Below are 23,678 nucleotides of genomic sequence, written 5' to 3' on the forward strand. Positions count from 1 at the left end.
TCGCTACAGATCACAATGTCATCCGCAAACAGTCCACGGAGACTCCTGCCTGAGCTCGTCTGTCAACCTGTCCATCACCACTGCAAACAAGAAAGGGCTCAGAGCCGATCCTTGATGTAATCCCACCTCCACCTTGAACCCATCTGTCATTCCAACCGCACACCTCAACACTGTCACTTCCCTCATACATATCCTGCACCACTCCTACATACTTCTCTGCCACTCCCGACTTCCTCATACAATACCACACCTCCTCTCTCGGCACTCTGTCATATGCTTTCTCTAAATCCACAAAGACACACTGTACCTCCTTCTGGCCTTCTCTATACTTCTCAATCAACATTCTCAAAGCAAACATCGCATCTGTGGTGCTCTTTCCTGGCATGAAACCATACTGCTGCTCGCTGATCATCACCTCTCCTCTTAACCTAGCTTCTATTACTCTTTCCCATATCTTCATGCTGTGGCTGATCAACTTTATACATCTGTAGCTACTGCATCTCTACACATCACCCTTGTTCTTGAAAAGCGGTACCAGTATGCTTCTTCTCCACTCCTCAGGCATCCTCTCACTTTCCAAGATTGTGTTAAACAATCTAGTTAAAAACCCCACTGCCATCTCTCCTAAACACCTCCATGCCTCCACAGGTATGTCATCAGGACCAACTGCCTTTCCACTCTTCATCCTCTTCATAGCTGCCCTCACGTCCTCCTTGCTAATCCACATTTCTTGATTCACTATCCCTACATCATCCAACCTTCTCTCTCTCGTTTTCTTCATTCATCAGCCCCTCAAAGTACTCCTTCCACCTTCTCAACACACTCTCCTCGCTTGTCAGCACATTTCCATCTCTATCCTTGATCGCCCTAACCTGCTGTACATCCTTCCCAGCTTGGTCCCTCTGTCTAGCCAATCGAGGCAAGTCCTTTTCTCCGTCCTTAGTGTCTAACCTGTCATACAACTCACCATACACCTTCGCCACCTCGCTCTTTGCTTTACGCTGCATCTCCTTGTACTCCTGTCTACTTTCTTCATCTCTCTGACTATCCCACTTCTTCTTTGCCAACCTTTTCCTCTGTATAATCTGCTGTACTTCCTCATTCCACCACCAAGCCTCCTTGTCTTCCTTCCTCTGTCCTGATGACACACACCAAGTACCTTCCTAGCTGTCTCCCTCACTATTTCTGCAGTGGTTGTCCAGCCATCCGGCAACTCTTCACTGCCACCCAGTGCCTGTCTTAACTCCTGCCTGAACTCCACACAACAGTCTTCCTTCTTCAACTTCCACCATTTGATCCTTGGCTCTGCCTTCATTTGATCCTTGGCTCTGCCTTCACTCTCTTCCTCTTCTTGGTCTCCGAAGTCATCATACAGACCACCATCCGATGTTGCCTAGCTACGTTCTCCCCTGTCACCACCTTGCAGTCTCCAATCCCTTTCAGATCACACCTCCAACGTAAGATATACTCCACCTGTGTGCACTTTCCTCCACTCTTGTACGTCACCCTGTGTTCCTCCCTTTTCTTGAACTATTTATCCACCACAGCCATTTCCATCCTTTTCCCAAAGTCCACCATCATCTGCCCTAGCTGGTCACTGAACATACCACCCCAAAACTTGAAACACTGATGTGCAATCTCAGCAGCTAAATATATGCAAAGGAATGTGATAAAAAAAATAATTTAAAAAAAATCAATTAAAATATGCCATTTCAGCAGGTAAAAATAAGACTTCATAACTTAACTCTAGAATTTTCCATGACGTCAATCATATTTACAGGTCATTTGATCATTTTCCAGGTTTTCGTGACTGGACAGCTACCCTATTAATTTCCAGGTTTTCAAGGATTCCCGGGATGCGTGAGAACCCTTAAGAAACATCGGCAACAGAAAAGTGAAATCTCATTTACCAGTTTAAAAAAACCCTTTAATTTAGTTGTCATAAAACACCGCTTTACTTTACGACTGTTTTTCACAATCAAAAGATGGAAATAAGGCAAACTCCATATGGAATGAAAAGACAACCTGCCCCCCCCCCCGACCCCCAAAGTATCATGAATAAAAAAAAGAAAGAAACAAATCCCTACCCGGTTTAGCCTTCCTGCCCCAAAAACTCCTTTTTGAAGCGAACCCCCTGAATAAGTCCATTAAATGCTGAAATCTGTCAGAATAAGTGACATGGTGAGGGTGGGCATACTACGTGGCATTGGACTTATGACCCTTCTCCAAAATTGGTGTGATTCAACAAGAGGCCCGTCTCTCGGTAGGACTGTTAGTTCTGTACCACTTGCCAGTTTTCCAGTGCTGGTGGTTTTCTATCTTACCGGGCAGTTATTTACATTTTTAGGCCTGGCACAACAGATGGATGAAATTAACTATGGCAGAAAAGAAAACCAGCAGTAGACCTCCCGCGGGTGCCGAGGGACCAGTCTGAAAACCACGGCTGTAGGGGGCAGTACTGAGTGGTGTGAAATTTACAACGAGCGTTGCCTGCTGATTAAAATGTACAGGCCTGCTGAATTTACCCAAAAACCTCTTCACAGGTGTAAAACCATTTTCCACGGTGACTGGATTGTCCGCTAATAACTGTTGGGTTTCCTACGGTTAACCAGCATGTTTCAGCATCGATTCTCACTCCTTGTTCGTCACCGAACGGACAACCCAGGTATTGGAGCGACTCTTCACCACAACCGGCCTGTCTGAAATAATGGGGGAAATTTCCCTTTTGAACAAATATACAGTCATTTAAAAAAAACAGCAAAAAATAAAGAGAAGGAGAAAGTATCATGCAGCTTAAGGTCTGCATGCATCCCCACCCCCCATCCCCGATCCCGCTGTGTGTTTATATTTATGGAGGTTTCAAACAGTGTTCTCGTCACAGAAGCGGCAAGTTACTTCACATGAAACCCCTTTAGTTCAAATTTCAACAACAGGAAACGACTGCTCGTCTTCCTGTTGCCTCCCGTCCCTCAGTAAAGAAAAGAACAATTTAGCCTGGTCCAAAACCAAAGAGTGGGGGGTGGGGTGGTGAGCATGTATTTGCGAGTAAGTAAAGCCAACCCATGGAAGAAAAGGATATTCTATACATGTACATACATACATATACATGAGGTCTGCTCTGAGCAGGTACAGTTACAGTAACACCCACAACGTCGGCACACGCCCTCTGCAGGGAAGAGAGAGAAGTGCGTTTAGTTTATATATTAAATTGATCAACGAGACCCATTTATTACTCCTAAATGGTACCGGGGTGGTGGAGGTCAAAAGATGCATTATAAAAAAAAAGGTTCTATGAGCATGACGGCACCCAAGGGGCGGTTTTCTTGCCTACTGCGATACGCGAGTCTCGTCGCAACCGCTACGATGGCTAACTGTTTAAGACGGCCTCAAACCAGAAACCGTGACAATTGTGTGATTATTGCTCAGGTTTGGATGTCAACGAAAAGCGCTTAAGGAGCTTAAGGGTTGGACGAGCCTCTTTCCAAGTTGCTTGGGCAAAATGACCCGCAAGACCGCCCACGGTTGAGCCCAACACACAAGCGGTGGTCCCCATCTGCTTCCGTTGCAACTCCACCCACCCCAATAAGTGTGTGTGTGTGTGTGTTTCTCTCTCTCTCTCATATGTATGTATATATATATGTATATATAAAAATTGTTTAGACAACTCTATACAAGTCACTTTGCAATCTCGTTACTAACTAGTGTTAAGGTGAAATACACCAGAAGAAGTAAGCCAACATGTTCAAAAAGACACAGAGGGGACTGGAAATATAGTGTTACTGTGAGGCTGGCAGAACGTCCTCCCGGCGCAGCGTCTGGCCTTCACCTGACTGGACCGTGAACCTTAGGGAGGTGTGGGGAGTGGCACACAAACTCCTTTCGTATCCATCACCGGCTTCCCACCTGGGCTCCCTCTGCAAGAAGAGCCCGGAGAATCCCACAGCCCCAAAACCACTTTCCGTATTTCAACCGCTAACTCTTGTTTTAACAACAGGGGACATTTCTAAAGGGTGGATCGTAGGCAAACTGACCGGTATTTGACTGCTTGCAGCTGTCAAAAGATAATAAAAATAAATAATGGATGATATTTTACCCACAATAACAATTATTTCCACATGGCAACGTCTCTCCATGGTACCGGTTCAACTTGCTACCGTGGCACATCAACACTGAGCCAGGCCTGCGTGTTGAACGTGGGTGATCGGTGAGAGACCACCACGCTACACAATGATAACAAAAAAATCATTTTCTTTGCCTTACAAGTTCACCCAAATTATTTTAAATCTCATTACGCAATTTACAGCAAATAAAACATCATTGCAATGAATTTAGGGCTTTGATATGGACAATAAATGGGCTGGTTTACCCGACATTGAAGCAAAACTCCACTGAGATGTTTAAACCCTACCAACAGGGTGCGCCCCAGGTCTTTCTAGAAATAAAACAAAAACAGGACCAACATTTCCATTGCAATATATGGTTGTACATGATTGTGTAGTCTCATTAACAGTGTAGGTATGGAGCGTCCCTTTGTGTATTTTGGTGTCTGAGAATGGGGGGGTCGTCGCTGTGGCGACTCCCGTATCATCCACGCCTATTTTCGGCTCTTTTAGTTCACTTCCATGTCAGTAGGAGTCCCCACAAAAAGGCGTAGGCTTGGTCCAAGCAGTCCATCGAGAAATAATGGGGAGTAAGACATCGAGATCCATTGCGGTCTGTGATTGGCCGCTTTCCCCAAAATGCATAACCTTTGTTTACCCTCTCCGGGTGAGAATCCTCCATGCGTGACCTCTGCTTCCTGGTCCTGGATCTGATCTAGTGGTGGTGACCGACGGACAGCACCAGCGGGATGAGGCATCCTAGAACCAGAGCGCCAACCTCCACCTTGGTCAGTCCCTTCCCGTTATTTCCGCCCGCAGGGGCGTGGCTATGGCCGCCACCCCCAACCTCCGGGAGCACGTGGACGGTAGCCACGTAAAGGAAGGTGCCGGCGGAGAACAGCATGGCCACACCGGTGGCGTTCACATCTGACAGGGCCTCCTTGCTACTCTGAGGGTGGAGAGACCACATAAAGACAAGGTTTAGTGATCTGGCAGACTGGAAAATTTTGATCTCTGATCGACGTTTTAGAACCACAGGTTTAGACTGTAGGTTCTCAACTCTGGTCCTCTGGAACCACAATCCTGGTGGTTCTCTCTTCTGTCAGCTGGAATACCAAGCAGAGTAGAAAACCAGCAGTACTGGGGGTCCTGTGGACTGAAGTTGGCGAACCACTGTTCTTTTTTCCCCCCTCTTTTTCTCCCCAGTTGTATCCGTCCAATTACCCCACTCTTCCGAGCCGTCCCGGTTGCTGCTCCCCCTTCTCTTCTGATCCGGGGAGGGCTGCAGACTACCACATGCCTCCTCCAATACATGTGGAGTCGCCAGCCACTTCTTTTCACCTGACAGTGAGGAGTTTCGCCAGGGGGACGTAGCACGTGAGAAGATCATGCTGTTACCCCCAGTTCTCCCTTCCCCCTGAACAGGCGCTCCGACCTACCAGAGGGGGCGCTAGTGCAGCGACCAGGACACATACCCACATCCGGCTTCCCACCCGCAGACACGGCCAATTGTGTCTGTAGGGACGCCCGACCAAGCCGGAGGTAACACAGGGATTCGAACCGGCGAGCTCCGTGTTGGTAGGCAACAGAATAGACCACTACGTTACCCGGACGCCCCAGTGGCGCTCAGTTGTGGAGAGCCGTTTGTATATGGGTTTTGATTCCGACACAACACCAGCTGATTTCAGGTATAAGGTCTCCCCTGTCTGGCTGAAGACGTGTCAGTGACCCAATGAAATCAACTGGTAGTTTTGGGTTGGAATGAAACCCCGTGTAGAAACGGCTCTCCACGGCACAGCTATAGAGGCATGTCAGCCATTATAGAAGAGATGCACTCCTCTCAGGTGTTGTGATGGTTGTAGATTAAGACATTTTACCAGTGAACAATTAATATTTCCCTTCTAATTCTTGCCTTGGAGTATTCAACATCACGCCATAAATCATGAATACGTCCTACAAAAATGATCAACATTCAGATACAAAAACACTGAATACAAATACAAATACATACACAAATGCAAACACACGTACTATAGAGTCTTTAACAGGAAGTCATCATGACAATAAGAATCTCCTTTTCAAAGGACATCCACACACAGTATCTTAGTTCAAACTATGTATTACAAAATGAAAATTGACATTTTATGGTTTCCACCTACACTGATCCATTTTCAGTAATATTTTGCCCCTGCTGAGTCTGCAGCCAGGGAGCAAGTAGACAGAGAATTCATCATGCCCACTTTGAATGTACTTCCACAAAATGTCCTTTGTATAAAATGGCTCAACGTTTCAAGCTTACCTGGCTGAGGCCGAGAAAGGTGAGCATGGCGAGAACCGGTGCTGCCAGGGCGAAGACCAGCAGATGTTTCCGGATGCGGTTCCTCTCCAGCCCGGCATGCATTAAAAAAGATACCAGGCCAAATGCCGCTGGGGCCTAAGGGGTGAGAGGGCATGAGAATAAACAGTTTAACACATGCAGCCTCACACAAATGGTTTTAATACACGACAATAACCATAATGAACCCTTCATTAAAAGTAAATGTCAAAGTTTTACATGAGGAAAAAAACTAAAAGCAACAAGACAATGAGAGAAAACACACAACCAAGACAATACGTAGGATATATGGTATAGTTTATGTTCTACGTCCCAAGTTTTCAACCATTTATCCCCAGCACTTTGGTCTTTTTTCCAGTTTTTATGAGATCAATCATTAACTCATCCACATGGTCGTACAGGAGTAAACTTGCACACACTTCCACGTCGACGCAACAGGTCAAGGCCACTGAAGAAGAGAGTTGTGTGTACAAGGATGAGAATCAAATGAGTCACAATCACACCAGGCCTTTATCAGCACCTGCATGATCAAATTGTATTCAGGTGCAAAAATAAAATGCAACAAGTCCAGATGTAAACAGAAAGTACTGAAGATCCAGAATGACAAAACAATCTCCGGAGGGGGTCAGAGGTCCGAGATGCATTTTGGCACATTAGGTAGGACTTCACTCCTACCTAAAACGACCATGGGCCATCAAAATGACCGTCGGTTTTTAAACTCTATATTGTGTCAAGATAAATACCCAGTTGAGATATCATGCATTACATATGTTAGTATGCCTGTTAAGAAACGACTGACACCAAAATTAACATTTTAACAACTTTAATACTATTTTACAAACAATTGAAAATGGCTGCTGTCCAACACCTGTAAATACTGCAACGCCTCGGTGGTAGTCATGGTGCGTCTGAAATGGTGTCTGTAACCAGACATGTTGGAAATAATCAAAAATCAAGTTTAGACTATTTCTCTGCACTGGAGGATGCTAGTGTGTTTCTAGCGTGATCCTCCCACGCGCTATGTCTCCCTGGTGAAACTCCTCACTGTCAGGTGAAAAAAAGCGGCTGGCGACTCCACATGTATGGGAGGAGGCATGTGGTAGTCTGCAGCCCTCCCCGGATCAGCAGAGGGGGTGGAGCAGTGCCCGGGACGGCTCGGAAGAGTGGGGTAATTGGCCAGGTACAATTGACAATTGGGGAGAAAAAGGGGGTAAAAAAAAAAAACACGGAGAGATTTCGGTCACAATCTGGATGGCAGACACCATGTTTGTAGCAGGTGTGTGCATGTGTGGGGGCAGTATTACCTTATGCAGCATGATGGCCACAAAGACTATGAGTTGAACGCTCGTCTGTGAGGTAGAGGCAGCAGCGCCAAGTGCCACACCATCAGCTGGGGAAAACAAGGGATAGAACAGAGATTTGTTCAGAAGTCAGCAGATTTGCTAGAGAGGACTTGATAAAGCAACATTCAAAAGGCTTCATTTGCATACTGTCTCATTACCAGTGTTACAACCGCAAGGATTGTCTTCACTGGGGAATCGCAACGGCAGTTCGTAATCGCCTGACTGCTGAACAACCGGTTCAAGTACTAATGAATTAAGGAAGTAAACGATATTGTTTGAATATTCGAGAGTCCCTCCTTTACAAGTTCCTGCTCCTTTGCCAGCCCTCACAAAGACTGCAGTGTGTATTTATCCATTCCTATACTACAGGAGACAGCATTATCAAGCGAAGCATAAATCCATCGGCAGTTGGCTGGTTTCTTCTGACCTGTGTCATTCTGGCGGGTGTCCGACAACAAGTCGTTATTCGGTGACTCAATGTGTGTCCAGCCTACCTGCAGCGTGAACTACAAGTCCCAGGGTGGTGGTAATTTTTGAAGAGGCAATCCTTGCCGACTCTGGATCTATGTAGACACAAAAAGTCAGCAAGAGCTCTGTGATGGCTGGCATGAAAGTGCTTAAAAAGTCAAATAGATGAGCAATACAAATCTATTCCATTTTTGCCATAATACAGCACTCAAATGAACATCTGCATATTACCATGTGGGGAACTTTTTAGGTCCAAAGAAATTTATGGACATGAGGGGGGTTAATTTCACTGGTTCATTCATCTTTGGAAAGAGATGTAACACTCACCGCACTAGGTTCTACAACCTAGAGCCTGTCACCCCAATGCAGGGACCGCCGTCAGGTTCCTGCACTGGGTTGACAGTGCTCTAAGGGCCAACTTTCCATACAAAGCAATATGAACATGTTGTTATAAATACAGGGAACTGTTTTTATACAGTTCTCCAGCGAACACATGGCCCAAATATACTGAACACCTTCACCAAGTCCTTATTTGCTCGGACTCAATAACAGTAGTGTTTTAGCTCTATGACAGTGTGTCCTGTTGTATGTGTAACATTTTGCAACACCAACACTGAAATTAAGGTCTTTCATTTACCACAAATCATTTTTAGAAGACAGTTGCATTTTATCACTGACATTAAGCTTTTCCCAACTCCTGTAAGTGATGAAAAAAATCTCACGTTAATAAAAAAAGAACTCCCCCTTCCTTAGGTGCCCTCGAAATAAGGCGAAAATCGGAAGTGATCTGGGACAGCCCCCAGGTGTGAAACGTATTAGACGTAAAGCAGAGCGCTGCAGCAAAACAGCGTGACAATTTTTATATGCGCCACTGACCGTCACTGTTGTGCACGTGGGAACTGCCAATCTGGTCAACCAGTAACATGAAGACGAAACCCAGGACCAGGGAGACGCCGATGTAGGCGTGCAGCTGCTCGTGGCTGTGGACATGTTCAGCGCTTACACCCAGGGCTGTGTCTGCCTCACCCTTTGCCTCCGACACCTCCACAACTGCTGCCTGTCCATGGGAATGGTGTCCACCTACAGATACACAGCAAAAAATAAATAAAAATGCAACAATTTGTTTTTCGGGGAAAAAGTAAGAAATACATTTGTGTATGTGCATGTATTCAAAGCCATACATATACAGACTGCTAGGTGAGACGGAACATGACAGCTGTAGACTGCAGATGCTTTCTAAACGTCAATGTTTGAGTCACTCAGCTCCAAATCACTGAAACCATGACAAATCTGGATAAAACTCCAAAAAAATCTGGGGCTTTCCTGAATACCTGTTTTCAAGATATTCAGTGCATTTTCCAAACAACTATCCCAATATTCATTCTAAACTAATTGGACAATAAAAACAAATCGAGGCATATTGTTCCCTTTACACTTCTGTGTAGGTAACGCCACGGATTCAGCTTACTGTTGGCAGGAAAGGCACACACGGTCATGGCTGTTTTGGAGCCATGAAATGACAAACAAAGCAACACCCACACTTGATACTGAGGCACAATTGTAACTGAGTGGATAGTTTTATCTTTATTTATACATTTTGTCAATAATGCTAAGTTAATCAATGTTATTGGTGCTGGTAGCCCAGCTACATATGCTAGCAGGTTAGTAAACCAACTAGACCAGGTGTCATGCTGAAATTTCCCCTCCCTTAGACACTCCGCCACTGTGTGGGCTGCAACTGCCTTTCCTCGTTTCAGTACTTAGCCGGTTTCTTTTTCATTCTGGATGTCATCTCGGGCTACACCGCAGGGCAGCTAGTCAAGACACTGTATATAAAAACACCTGACATGGCTGTGCAGAAGAAAAAAAAAACGGTGCAGCTTAATACTGAAATTATATTCAAATACCAATCTGCCCAACGAGCATCCGATTATTTAGATATTTGGGGCCAGCCATAAACAATTTAGATTTGAAGTGTGCCGACTACAGCAGCAGCGATCCATATGAAGACATGTCTAAGAGTACCTACTGAATAACTAACCAACCAGTGCAACTGAGGAGTCATGGGAAATCATGTATACAGTCCAACTAAGCCACTAGGGTTTTGTTTTTGATTGTTTTGTTTTTTGAAAGGGCAGGTTTAAGGCTTGTAGTCCTTGACCCCAAGATGTCATAAAGTTGTTTCTAGTGGTGGTCCCATTTCTACAATGAGGATTTATGAGTAAAAGATCATCATAACCAATATGCATGATGGCGACAACTACAAAAATAAGACCCAGGTCGTAAAAAAACAAAAAACCCTCTCATCCTTCAAATGGTACCTCAAACACGGGGTTCTTAAATAAAACATCTGACATTGACATAGTCTGAGAACAAATGTTTATCATTGGCAAAAATCTATAACACATCATGACGAGACAGTGTTAACAGTCCACCGCTGGTTGTTGAACTTTGTCCTATTTGAACGGGAATTAAACTGTTGAAAATCTACGTGGGCTGCAGCCAGCTGACGTATAAACATTATCAGATGGGCCCTGACAGAATATGCAAAAAGACAAAACACCACTTTCAAGGACTTACACCAGCCAAAGCAAAGTGAAACTCCTGCTTCAAAGACACACACACAAACACACACACACACACAAACACACACACACACACATGTACACACCATGTGGCATTGATGAGCCTGGAGGGAGCTCAAATTCTGGGGGGGGGGTCACTTGAGGAAAGGAAACTTGGGGCCCACTCCCCTGTGGTACACTACCTTCTAGTACTTCTTCGTAGAGTGCATGTACACCTTCAGGAATGATGACAGCCAGCGCGGTTCCACACAACAACCCTGCTCCCAACACCGTGACCAGCTTCAGTCTCTCCTGCAAGGAAAGCAGAAGGATCCAAGAAGAAGAAGAAGAAGAAAAGCAGAGGCATCAACGCAAGCCTGTCTCACTTATCTCCACATCAGCTAACCACAAAACGTTGGAGAGATATCACCACGTTACTTAACAGCGTTCAAGATGTTTTTTATTATTCATGGGGGGGGGGGTTACTGTTCACGGAGCAACACACGACATTTAACCCCTCTGGGAAAATGGGAAAGGCTGCATTCGTTCAATTCAGCAGTCTCCTCGGGTTAGCCGCACTCGTGCCACCTATTAACGCCGTTTTAAGAGCGCTTCTCGCTGGGGGGACGGGGGACGGGGGGGGGAAGAGACTCACCTCCGAAAAGTTGACCGCCAGAGGTATTGTCCCGGCGACGTAACAGCCCACCAACATGGAAAGAGACAGCAGGCTGATCGAGCTAAAATCGTCCATATCCGCGCTTGTCGCGTCGGCCTCGTCCGGCACCGGCCAAAACCTGCGAACTGGCTAGCCTAGCATACGCGTCGGGGGGGGGGGGGGAATACAGTGCCCCAGGCCTGAGCGGCAGAGCTAAGCTAAGCTAGCTGGCGCTAGCAGTTCCCGCGCCGGCCTCGGCACGCTAACCGGCGAGGGAGCGACTCGGCCCGCATTGCGTTTGTGAATCACAAAGCCACCGCGGACACATTCGACCAAAGATAACCCGTAAATAACCGGGGGTGCGCACACAAAAAACAACCCGACGCTAACAGATCGTCGCTTGTTTGGAGGCGGAGGGGGGTAAGTACTTCCGGGTCACGCTTTTCTTCTTCGCTGGCGACGGTGTCGAGCATGCCACGTACAACGTCTCGGCGCTAACCCCGCGCGCGTCGAGCCGCGCGTCTTCCGCGCGCGCCCAAAGCCGAGCGCGCGGCGCACCTAAACGAGCCCGACCGAGAGAGAAAGGAGGAAAGACACGTTTCTCATTTCTAAAAAAAAAAATCTGTTTATTAGTTCACAATGGGGGCAGTGCCTCGGTATGTCAACGGTAAATTAAAGCGTGGCCAACTCAAATGGAGAACAAATGGGTAAAATGCACATCTGGCTTTAGCCTCCAACGGTGCCAACGAAGGACACGGATACAACAGAACTTAGGATCATGCAATAAGCTTGAGCAGATGCGTCCATGTTCACGGCTCGAGCTCGCCCTCGCGAACAAATGCTCACACAGCTCCTTGCTGATGGAATGGAGTAGGAGTGGAGGGGCTATAGGAAGCCCAATGTTTACAGTCCACTGGGCAAGTACAGATAGAACCGTTTCTACTGACAAGGAAGCCGGCAACCAAAAATCTGGCTCTTCTTCCTCCATAAAAAGCTGGTCTTTATTTCACCAGACCAATCTTCTTGGCCTCCGTTTCATAGATCAACAGTCTCCACATTTTAACGATGAAGACCTCTGCTTCTTCGTCTAAAACCTGTGGGTGGAAAAGATGAATTAGTGGTGGACCTTTTCATTTGTCATTCTGTCGAGAAAACTAAATCTATGAAGTGGCGGCATTCTGGCTAAACTGACAACACTTTGAACTACTTTTTGTTTTGCTCTTAACACATGGTATGGTAATAACCTTACAATGTTAAGGGTTTTATTGAATCACTCTGGACCTTTTTGTTTTGTAGTTGGGTTGGGCAGAATATGCAATAAGTCTCAGAAGCTTGATAAAATGTCCACTAAGGTCACAGGTGTGAGCCACACAGGGAAATGAAATGATTGAAAACAAAGTAGCAAGGGGCACTGACGTTCTCGTTTGCCCATATCACTCCCCAAAAGAACGCTAATGCGCTCATAAACCAGTTCATAAGCTTATAAACTGTTCAGTTCAAAAACTAGCCATACAAATAAATTAATAAAACAAATGGTTACTCTCCCTAATGTAGTTACAGTGGGCTGCTTTATTTTCATGTGAAATAATGTAGTTTCTTCTGCCTGTTTTAAGGTTTTGGTGTTTTACACTGATGAGTGACCTTAAGCCACTGACCACTTTTCTGGTCTTATGAACCGATATGGGTTTGTATGGTAAAGGTTTTTGTGTTTTGATTTATTTTGTTTTGATATGCATTTAAATTTTAGCTAGTTATTACTTCATTATGTATTTTGAAATGAATTCTTTGTCCAGCACGTTTGCAACAAACAGGATAATTCTGGGGGGTTTTTTTACAACCCGGGTCCCATTTTAATAGTTTTTGCACCACAGAACGCCGTTGTAGTAAAGCTGTGTCTTGGCTATGGTCCCATGTCCAAGATCTCCAAAACTGAACCAGTGATTAAAATGATATAACTGATATTCACAGTTGCAAAAACTACAACAAAAAAAACCAAAAACATAAAACCAACAGAATTATCCTTTAAAACCCCTAATAGGAAAATACAGCATGACTTGAAATTGACTGGAACTGAACGACAAACCAAACAAGTTCAAATACTAAAGATCCCAACTGGTCAATTTTAACTGCAACCTAGACTTAGCTCTGTGATCCAACCAGGTTCCACTCACCATGGCAACATCATCCAGAATACCCTGTGGTGTGCTGTGTGCCATCACCTGAGTGGTAGAAAAGCAACATTAACATGGACCAGAATGCAAATGGGAATCCTTTAATCGTGGTAAAAATATATTCCAATTTAACACACAAAGCAGTTTGAAACGTCAGCATAATTCTACTTATATAAAGCCATTATCCTCTTGCTATCCTCTTTAGATGAGACTAGTGTTCCTCTCAAATAGATAAACCACCACCAACCTTTGAACAGACAAAATCTACTAGAGTGGCTTCCTCTTCGCCGATGTATTCAATAATCTTTTTATTGATCCATGGCCGGATGCGGCGGTCCATCAGAGTCTGAGGAGGGAAGACAAAGCACATCAAGAGATGAATTCTAACACGAGAGGATTTGAGTCATGATCCTTTTATGATATCCAATAAACCATTTTCCTTTAATACATCCACAAAGGTGGTTAAGGAACAAGACCCACGCCCCTGAAGACGAGCGCAAATTAAACAGTGGCTATAAAAGAAATGTTCCTGCAGTTGTAGTGGATTCATTTTGTTTACTGTCACACATGATTTATATGCATGTCTTTTCTGATATCTTCTATGTCTGGCATATTTGAAACAACAGCTAATTCACAAATATTTAAACCATGAATGCTTTCATACTCTCTCATTTTCATGGTTACCGTTACTGGTAGGACTTTCCCAGTAAAAACTGCCAGGTGGATAGCATTTTCAGCATAGCAGCTAAATGAGGAACATTTAGTCAGGTAGTAACCAGGGCAGACCAAGCTTGTAAACAACATCTTGACCAACAGATGCAAAAAAAAAAAAAAAAATCACGATTCAACCAGTTTTAGCCGATGATTTTTTTTTTTTGCTCAGCAGCAGGGAAGGTGCTGAAACAACAGCGCTGGCAACTTCGTTTCGTTGCAGATAGATTTCTGGTATTTGGGGTGTTCAAACGCCACTGCCAACTATCAAAATCATCATAGATTTACCTCTCTTCAACCTTTTGAGAGTCTAGAAATCACTTTGTCTTTACAAGACCTGCAAATCTAAGGTTGCCATGTCTCTTTACCGAATCAACCATAGTCCAGTCCAGAGGGTAGGAGAACAGCTCAGGCCTTGCCGTGGGGATCTTCTCGATGAGACTCTTGATGTGCTTGCGTTTCTCCTCTGTGTTGATGCTGCCCCTGGTACCGGAAATTTCCGCCCCGTCCAGCCCAAGACTCTTGTCATCATCCCCGTAGTCCAGCGGCACCAGTTTTCTTTTGCGGGGCTGCTCGTCTGCCTCCTCATCATCAAACTTGTTGAAGACACTGTCCACAGTTGCCAGCTTCTTGCGCTTCCCTGCATTGGGCTGGCTGGGACTGTTGGTGGCACCTGGAGAAGAAAGGGGGTGTGGGGGGCAGATGTTAGCTACCCCTCAAAGCAAATACAACTTGATTGCTTTCAGGCCTACATCAAATGCTGGCTTTATGCATAACTTGCTAAGTTAGACTAGTTTGTTGCCGAGTTCACCCCTGTCAAAAATATTCAAACAAATATGTCCAAAATCAGAGATTTCAAGGGCGTCCAGGTAGCGTGGCGGTCTATTCCGTTGCCTACCAACACAGGGATCGCCAGATCAAATCCCCGTGTTACCTCAGGCTTGGTCGGGTGTCCCTACAGACATAATTGGCTGTGTCTGTGGGTGGGAAGCCAGATGTTGGTATGTGTCCTGGTTGCTGCACTAGCACCTCCTCTGGTTGGTCAGGGCGCCTGTTCAGGGGGGAGGGGGAACTGGGGGAACTAGCGTGATCCTCCCATGCGCTACGTCCCCCTGGCGAAACTCCTGTCAGGTGAAAAGAAGCAGCTGGCGACTCCACATGTATCGGAGGAGGCATGCGGTAGTCTGCAGCCCTCCCTGGATCAGCAGAGGGGGTGGAGCAGCGACCAGGATGGCTCGGAAGAGTGGGGTAATTGGCCGGATACAATTGGGGAGAAAAATGGGGGGCGGGAGTGAGAATCAGGAATCTCCGTCTACTTCTAAATAGACCATAGCGTCACCACCCATTCATATTTTAATTTACTCTAAATGGGTTAAACATTAGCTGAAAATTGTATTTGGTATTGGGCAATGTGGAATTGACCATACTGATCAACTGTAAACATGTAGACTCTGTTTCGGGCCTTTATAAATTATATAGGGGAGAAAAAAAAAAACCTTAAAAGAGGCCCTCTCAACTTCCAACTTTTCCGTTGCACTCACCCAGTTTGAGGCTAAGGCCAATCTTGGGACGATGCTCCTCTGGAGGCTGGACCTCTGGGGAATTCTCCCCTGGAATAATGATGCCGCAAGGGGAATCGTTTCCAGGTGTGTTTGGAGTGGCATCCCCACTTGCTGAGGAAACAGAGGGAGCGGCAGTGATTGGCCGTAGCGTGGGTTTGAGGAGGGGCTTGGCTTCCTGTGAGTCCTCACCGTCGGGGTAGTCGTCATCCTCGCCTTCCTCTGCGTCATCGTCTGAATGGGACTGAGGGCCGCGGGATATTGGCTCTGCCGGCCTGTCTGACCCCCTCTTCTCCCGCTCCCGCTCCCGCTCCCGACCTCGATCCCGCTCCCGATCTCTATCCCTATCCCGCTCCCGATCTCTATCCCGATCCCTGGTGGCCTTTTCCTGGACCATGTCCTCTTCTGGCTCAAGTTTCAGTGGGGGCTGCCGCCTGCGCTCCGCCTCTTCCTCCATCTACAAAAAAAAATGCACATCACCCATAAGATGAAGGCAGGACCCCACACAGTACAACAGAGTAGATTGTACAGTTGCATTAATTCTTCAAGAGCCAAAACATCCCCTTTGGGGACTTAACAGAGATGTACTCAACATTTAACAACCCCGCCCACAAGAAATCATCCCTACTACACACAAGAGGGCAGTTAGGAGTACCACTTCCTATGAACCTGCCTCAGCCTTTCTGGGTCAAGGATTTAATTTTCGCTAGGTTAGGGTTATTTGTGGAGAATTGTGGATTTTATTTGATTGTTCCATCCTCAACAGATGCTGGTATGTTTTTGTTGACAGATCAATGGAAAACACTGAAACATGACATGGTGTCTAACTTTCATCAAGACTTTTTAATGCAAGAGGGCCTGGCATTATTTCAAAACTGAAATAAATGTAAAATTACTTTTTCATACCCCTTTAATGAACTCGTATTTTAGTGGTGTTCTATTTAATATGACTTACAGTATGCAAGCCATCACTGCACTTTATCGCCTCTTATTTTACCTGTATATAGTCAGTCCTTGTGTATATATCTGAAGATTGTTGTGTTGTCATTCTATGGAGTCAAATTCTATGTATGTGCAAACCTACATGGCCAATAAACATGATTCTGATTAAGTCAAATCTCTTGTAGAGCAAAACCAGCCCTATTCCAGACCTTTCAGTCCTATTAATTTGATTTTTGACCTGATTAAGCCATTGTAAGAGACTTTTTTATGGACCGGCAGTCATCCTGACATACACCTTATTCTACTGGACACACAAGCTGACTCACCCTCTGCAGCTCAGCATCTGGATCAGGGTGACCCTCAGCCAGCAGCCTTTGTCTGATCTCCTCCAACTCCTCTTTTTCCCTCTTCCTGTCTCGCTCGTCCAACTCTATCTCTTTTTCCCGGTCACGAAGTCGCTTCTGTAGAGCACTGCCCCTAGTGTTGTGGGTGGGGGAAAGCCATACATATATATATATATATATATATATATATATATATATATATATATATATATATATATATATATATTCATTCATTCATTATCCAAAACACGTATCCTGCTCAGGGTCACAGGGATGCTGGAGCCTATCCCAGCAGTCATTAGGCAGCAGGCAGGGAGACACCCTGGACAGGCCGCCAGGCCATCACAGGGCTAAAGGTCACATGAAATAAGAAATTTGCATTCTTGTTACCTCTTTTCTTATCACATAATTTCTATTTAACACTATGTTCTAGAAACTCAAATATTTTTGCATTTCAGAATAATGTTTTTCAAGACAATAATATTTGCAGGCATGCAGATATTATTTGCAAGCATGCATGTCCAATGAATGGGAGTGAGACAGAAAACATGTGATCTTCCACCACCATATTCAACTAGCCAACAGTATATTAATAACCGCATTCTTCTCATATATATATATATATATATATATATATATATATATATATATATATATATCACACACACACACTCACACACATATATATAAAACATTATACACACACACACACACAAGACTATGAGGTGTTGGTGTTGAAAATCAACAGTATAAAGTGTTACCTGTAATACTTGGGGTCGTCTCTGTCGTCATCATAATCTTCAAGGAACTCTTTCAGTCTTTTGGCCTCTTTCATCTGCAATTAAAAACACATTTGCATTTAATCCATCCAGCACCAACAAATGATTATTATTCAAATTACATGCCTGGCTCAGTTTTAGTCCAATTCAGAGTATCCGACATGACCTTTCACAAGGGAGTAAACTAGACAAAACAAGTCTCATATATGTCTTCATGCATGCTCAATAATCCAGGTAAGAAAATCAAACTAAGTTGAATCAGTTCATCTGGACATGTTTACTAAGAGAAACCTCTCCTCACTCACCTAATACCCTTTTTACACCAAAATTAGCGTGTATAAGCAGGGTTTTTTTTAAAACACTGGTAAACCTGCTAAAAATAGGCAATTGACTCCTTTGACAGTGCCAGCAGACCCGGGTCTGACTGCCAGCAGATGAGAAAGCCTTCCTTTTTTTTCTTCTGTAGCGTCATCTTTGACGTCACGACATTCGTGATGTCATGAACGTGCTGGAAAACAGGGACGTAAACCGTAGAAAGCAGCGTGGAAGCCAGAGAGACGGTGGTTAACGTTCCTTTTTTATATCTTGTACTTCTGTCTCTCTTTCAAACCATACAAACTCAAACCAGACTGAACGATGTTCGAGCGCTGCTTGAATGAAGACGGATGGAATTTGTGGCTGAGATGGCAAAGAGTCGCACAAGTTACCGACGCGAAGCTGCCGGTGCGATTTTATGACGCGCGGACAATGGCGCTACGTCATCGCGCAAATTAGCACGTCCACCTGGGCGTCGTGTTTACATCAAAGCCGATCGGCGGTGGAGCCGATAAATACCCATGTCTACTGCAGTGTCATTTGACCCGGGAGTGAATGCCGATAGTACCCTTTTACACCGACCAGCAAAGGCGGCTGTTGGCGGGGTTTTTTGGCCAGTGTGAAAGGGGTTCATGTGACCTCTTCAGTCTCAACTGACTGGGGGTATCCCACCCTTATAAACACTACAGTTGCATAACAACCGAAACCAACGATCAGTTTCATATGCAAATAGGCCGGACCATTAACTAGAGTTTCAGTGGCGACAGACATACGCTTAGCAACCCCCCCCCCCCCCCGGTTCAGGAGCGGACGATGAGGGAACGAGCATCCCTGAATTGAGGGGGTTCTAAGAGTACATCTGTCGCCATCTTACAATGTTGTGATTGCAAACATTCCTAAATCCTGTGTGAATAGTACACATGGCCACTGTAACTCCAGTTAATGGTCACGCCCATATTTGCATATGAAACTGGTCGCTGGTTTGGGTTGTTATGCCACTGTACTGTTTATAAGGGTGGGATACCTGCAGTCAGTTGAGACTGAAGAGGTCACTTACATGAGTGCTGAAACGTTTCTCCCCAGTAAACGTTGTGTCCAGATGAACCGATTCAACTTCCTTTGACAAGTCTTGTATACTTTACCCGTTTTAATCGAGGTGCTTCATGCACCGTACGAGTCACAACGAACAGATGTGATGTGACATTACACGTTACAAACAACAGCTGGTGAAAGCTGCACGCAGCAGCTTACTTGAAACCATATAGTTTTACAGTATTGGATACTGAGGAAAAGAATGTCACACAGGAAAATCTCCCCGACATCATTTTGTCAGGTGAATTAATCCTGAAATAATTTCCTGTAAGTAAAAAGAAAACAAACACACAGGGTATTGTTTCACAGACTGACAGTTGGTTTTGCATGGGTGCTTACCATTTCACGTCGTTTCTCATCCTCCCTCTCTGTGTCTTTGCTGTAGTCCCGCGCCTTCTTTCTCTCCCGGATCTCCCAGTTTTTGAGGCGCTTTGGAAGGGAAGAAAATGATCTAAGCACAGCTACAGCCAGCACTAAAAGCAAGGATACATTCTGGACGATACCAGGGCACATTTGTGACAATAACATACACAACCAACAACTGAGCAGTCTATATCAAAGTGACCAGGTGCCTCTATCTTATCTGTAGACAGCATAGTCACACTGGGTTTCCAGAGTTTGCTATTGCAGATTAGCAAGTAAACAGTAAGCAAAGATATTTTACAACATAATACACACCTACTACTACTACTACTTTCGGCTGCTCCTGTTAGGGGTTGCCACAGTGGATCATCCGTTTCCATCTCTTCCTGTCCTCTGCATCTTCCTCTGTCACACCAGCCACCTGCATGTCTTCCCTCACCACTTCCATAAACCTTCCCTTTGAGCTTCCTCTTTTCCTCTTCCCTGGCAGCTCCACATTAGGCATCCTTCTCCCAATATACCCAGCAGCTCTCCTCCACACATGTCCAAACCATCTCAATCTTGCCTCTCTTGCTTTGTCTCCAAACCGTCCAACCTGAGCTGTCCCTCTAAAATAATCGTTCCTAATCCTGTCCTTCTTCGTCACTCCCAATGAAAATCTTAGCATCTTCATCTCAGCCACCTCCAGCTGCACCTCCTGTCTTTTTGTCAGTGCCACTGTCTCCAAACCATACAACATAGCTGGTCTCACAACCTGGTCTTGCAACAGAATACACATATTGCATCTTAAACAACAAGAAGTTACTTATAAAAAGACAAACTATGAATTGCAACAGCATGATATAACAATGCATCAGCAATCACCCTACTTCACTATCAATTCAGATTATGCTACCTAATAACTAGTGACAAAGACTAGAATTCAGTTCTAACGTCATGAGAACAGCTCATTGTCTTTTGGAATACAAGAAGATTGTGGGAATTTGGTGAAAATCTGCAGCTGAGGTGCGGCCAGTTTTAAGACAATTTAAGGTTTGTAAAGCTATGCAGCTGCTGTTTACCAAGATTCGATTTATTTATTTATTTATTTCTGATTTTTTCCCTTTTTCTCCCAATTTAGTGGCAAATCGATCCCTATTGTAGTTCAAACACCCACCCTCGTACTGCATGTGTTCGCCAACTGCATCTCTCCGGCCAGCAGTCTCGAAGGAGACGCCTCCCTACTTTCGTGACAAGGCCAATCCAGGCACTGCTTTTTCCAACACACACAGAGACGCATTCATGTGACGAACACAAGCCGACTCCGCCCCCCTCCCGAAGACAGCGTTGCCAATTATTGCTGCTTCATCGAGTCCGGCCATAGTCGGATCTGACGAAGTTTCAATTTTTAGTTAAATACAACTCCTCTTCCTTACACAGATACCTCTTAGAAAAGTGGAACACATATTTAAACGCTACTCGTACCTCCTGGTAGGCTGCCTCTTTGTCCCTGAGCCTCCTCTCAAGCCTTCGTCGTTCGTACACATCCTCCTCATCTTCCTCACGGTCCCGTTTCTTATCCTCCCTTGTCCTCTCCCTGCAGGAGATATAGGTAGCCATTACTTTTAGTCCCTTAAATATTAATCTAAAACAATGATATGCCATGGAGAGCCAGGTGTATGCGGGTATTCTTTCCAACCGAACACTTCACCAGCTAGGGATGTGCAACACTTCACCAGCTAGGGATGTGCAACACTTCACCAGCTAGGAATGTGCAACACTTCACCAGCTAGGGATGTGTAACACTTCACCAGCTAGGGATGTGCAACACTTCACCAGCTAGGGATGCGCATGTGGCCTCATTTCCTTGTTCAAGTGCTCAAATGAAATTAGAAATTAGTACCTGGATACTATGTACCTTAAATTGGTGCACATATATAACCAAATTAGCTACACTCACCACAGGTAAATCTTTCCATGTTGTTTAACGCGAATACCAGCTGATTTCACTGATCAGCACCCCTTCAACCAGACGGGGGACTAATAAGAAAACTTAACTTGTGTAGTGTTGGAAGGAAAACTTGCATAAAAATGGCTCTCCATTGCACATGGTTGAGTGACACTGATCTAAATGTAAACGCACAATGCTCACAATGCTCAAGGAGTGCTTAGTTTTGTCATATATAGTAAAGAGGGATAGCTATAAATCAGCTGTCACCATGACTACCTTGGGGGCCGTCTTATTGACAATTCAAATGCTTATCATCTCACTGGAAACCTGTGTCATATGTTCTGCAGTATATTCAAAAAAGTCATGGGAGACAGTGGAAGACCGGGAAGTGTAGGGTTTCCTTGCGGTGTCATAAATAACAAAGGTCTTAAACCCAGGAGGTAAGGCTTGTAGTAGTTACTGCTTCCTATGTGAATTTGTCATTGGGGAGCGGAGAGGTTCCTGCTCCTATACAACAGGATGGGTTAAATGCAGAAAACAAATTTCATAGTCACCTACAATGACTAAAGTGGCTCTTTCTTTCTTCCTTTCCCCCACCCTTTTCTCCTAATTGTACTTGGTCAATTACCCCTCTTCCGAGCCGTCCCAGTTGCTGCTCCACCCCCTCTGCCGAGGCGGTGGGGATGCAGACTACCACATGCCTCCTCCGAAACATGTGTGGTCGCCAGCTGATTTTTTTCACCTGAGAAGTGAGGAGTTTCGCCAGGGACAGGTAGCATGTGGGAGTATCACGCTATTCCCCCCCGTTTCCCCTCCCCCCTGAACAAGCGCCCCGACCAACCAGAGGAGGAACTAGTGCAGTGACCAGGACACATGCCCACATCCGGCCTCCCACCTGCAGACACAGCCAATTTTGTCTGTAGGGACACCCGACCAAGTCGGTAACACAGGGATTCGAACCGGCGATCCCCATGTTGGTAGGCAACAGAATAGACTGCCATGCCACCCAAATGCCCTCTTTCTTTCTTCTTTAAGTGTGGAGAGAGTCAAGTCAATTTTATTTGTATAGCCCAACATCACAAATTTGCCTCAATGGGTTTTACAGCAATAAACATCCTGTCTTTAGGCCCTTGCATCAAATAAAGAACAACTCCCCAGTGTGTCCTTAAACAGGACAAGTAAAGTTCAATCCCCTTCTTAAATGAGACAGAAGATCCTCGTCACCTCCAGAGGATGCTGTTACGTAGCGAACAATGAGCTCTGACATTCTCGTGTCTTGCATTGAAAGAGTGAAGTGGTAAAAATGGAATTTCTGCGTTGAGGATCAATAAAAGTATGAAATCCATTCAATTCCCCCTTCGCTGACCTGGACCGGCTGCGGTCTTCACTGACGTCGCGACTCCTGTCCCTCTCGCGCTCCCTCTCCCTCTCTTTCGTCCTCTCCCTCTCCCGCTCTCTGTCCCGTTCGCGGTCTCTCTCCCTCTCGCGATCCTTATCCCGCTCTCGCTCCCGCTCTCTCTCCTTCTCCTTCTCCCGGTCACGGCGCTCTCTCTCTCGCTCCCGTTCCTTGTCCCTCTCTCTCCTCTCTTTCTCCAACTCCAGCCGCTCCTTCTCCTTCTTTCCTTTCTCCTCCTCTAGTTTCTGCAGGGGCCCAACAGGAAGAGAGAGGGAGGGTATGTCACTCAGTTGAAGATAAAAACTATCAACAATTTATTAAAGTGAAAAGACATGATTTTTTTTTTTTATCAACGTGCACTGGATTTTAAAAAACAAAAACAAAAAACACACAAACACAAGTCTACAACACATGGAAATTTAAAGAGATTTGTAGTTCCTGGGCCAGCCATGCTCACATACTACTGAGAACCAATGGCTTGTTGAGCGAAGCTGGCATAGGAAGAGGACAGCTCCACATCAAAGGGTCCTCTGACAGTCTTGGGCGTTTCCTCAGAGGAGAGGACTCCGGTGCTCAAAGAGTTTTAAAAATGTGGGAGGATATCGATTCAC

The 23,678-nt window shown here is 45.2% G+C and overlaps 2 protein-coding genes across 3 annotated transcripts in view; both read right to left on the minus strand.

Moving 5' to 3' along the window:
* Window positions 1-1,938: 1,938 nt before the first annotated feature.
* Window positions 1,939-11,884, minus strand: slc39a9 (solute carrier family 39 member 9). Of its 2 annotated transcripts, none has more exons than XM_056295636.1 (7): window positions 11,466-11,884; window positions 11,014-11,122; window positions 9,123-9,326; window positions 8,273-8,341; window positions 7,740-7,825; window positions 6,400-6,534; window positions 1,939-5,049 (listed from the first exon to the last, which is right to left on the minus strand). In XM_056295636.1, the coding sequence occupies exons 1-7, from the start codon at window positions 11,559-11,561 to the stop codon at window positions 4,816-4,818; spliced, it is 933 nt and encodes a 310-aa protein (XP_056151611.1). In that variant the 5' UTR covers window positions 11,562-11,884; the 3' UTR covers window positions 1,939-4,815. The 2 variants fall into 2 exon arrangements, with proteins under 2 accessions (XP_056151611.1, XP_056151612.1); XM_056295637.1 differs by having other exon boundaries at window positions 4,810-5,044.
* Window positions 11,885-12,070: 186 nt separating this feature from the next.
* Window positions 12,071-23,678, minus strand: part of rbm25a (RNA binding motif protein 25a) — a 29,626-nt gene continuing 18,018 nt past the window's right edge. Inside the window, exons 9-18 of the mRNA XM_056295704.1 lie at window positions 23,038-23,312; window positions 21,206-21,317; window positions 19,718-19,807; window positions 17,954-18,027; window positions 17,175-17,325; window positions 15,889-16,363; window positions 14,716-15,020; window positions 13,884-13,982; window positions 13,637-13,684; window positions 12,071-12,559 (exon numbers count right to left, since the gene is read on the minus strand). Coding sequence (XP_056151679.1) covers window positions 12,467-12,559; window positions 13,637-13,684; window positions 13,884-13,982; window positions 14,716-15,020; window positions 15,889-16,363; window positions 17,175-17,325; window positions 17,954-18,027; window positions 19,718-19,807; window positions 21,206-21,317; window positions 23,038-23,312 — 1,722 coding nt within the window. The 3' untranslated portion in view covers window positions 12,071-12,466. The remainder of the gene's footprint in view (window positions 12,560-13,636; window positions 13,685-13,883; window positions 13,983-14,715; window positions 15,021-15,888; window positions 16,364-17,174; window positions 17,326-17,953; window positions 18,028-19,717; window positions 19,808-21,205; window positions 21,318-23,037; window positions 23,313-23,678) is intronic.

The sequence above is a fragment of the Lampris incognitus genome, chromosome 16 (assembly GCF_029633865.1).
Source record: "Lampris incognitus isolate fLamInc1 chromosome 16, fLamInc1.hap2, whole genome shotgun sequence".
Taxonomy (NCBI): Eukaryota; Metazoa; Chordata; class Actinopteri; order Lampriformes; family Lampridae; genus Lampris; species Lampris incognitus.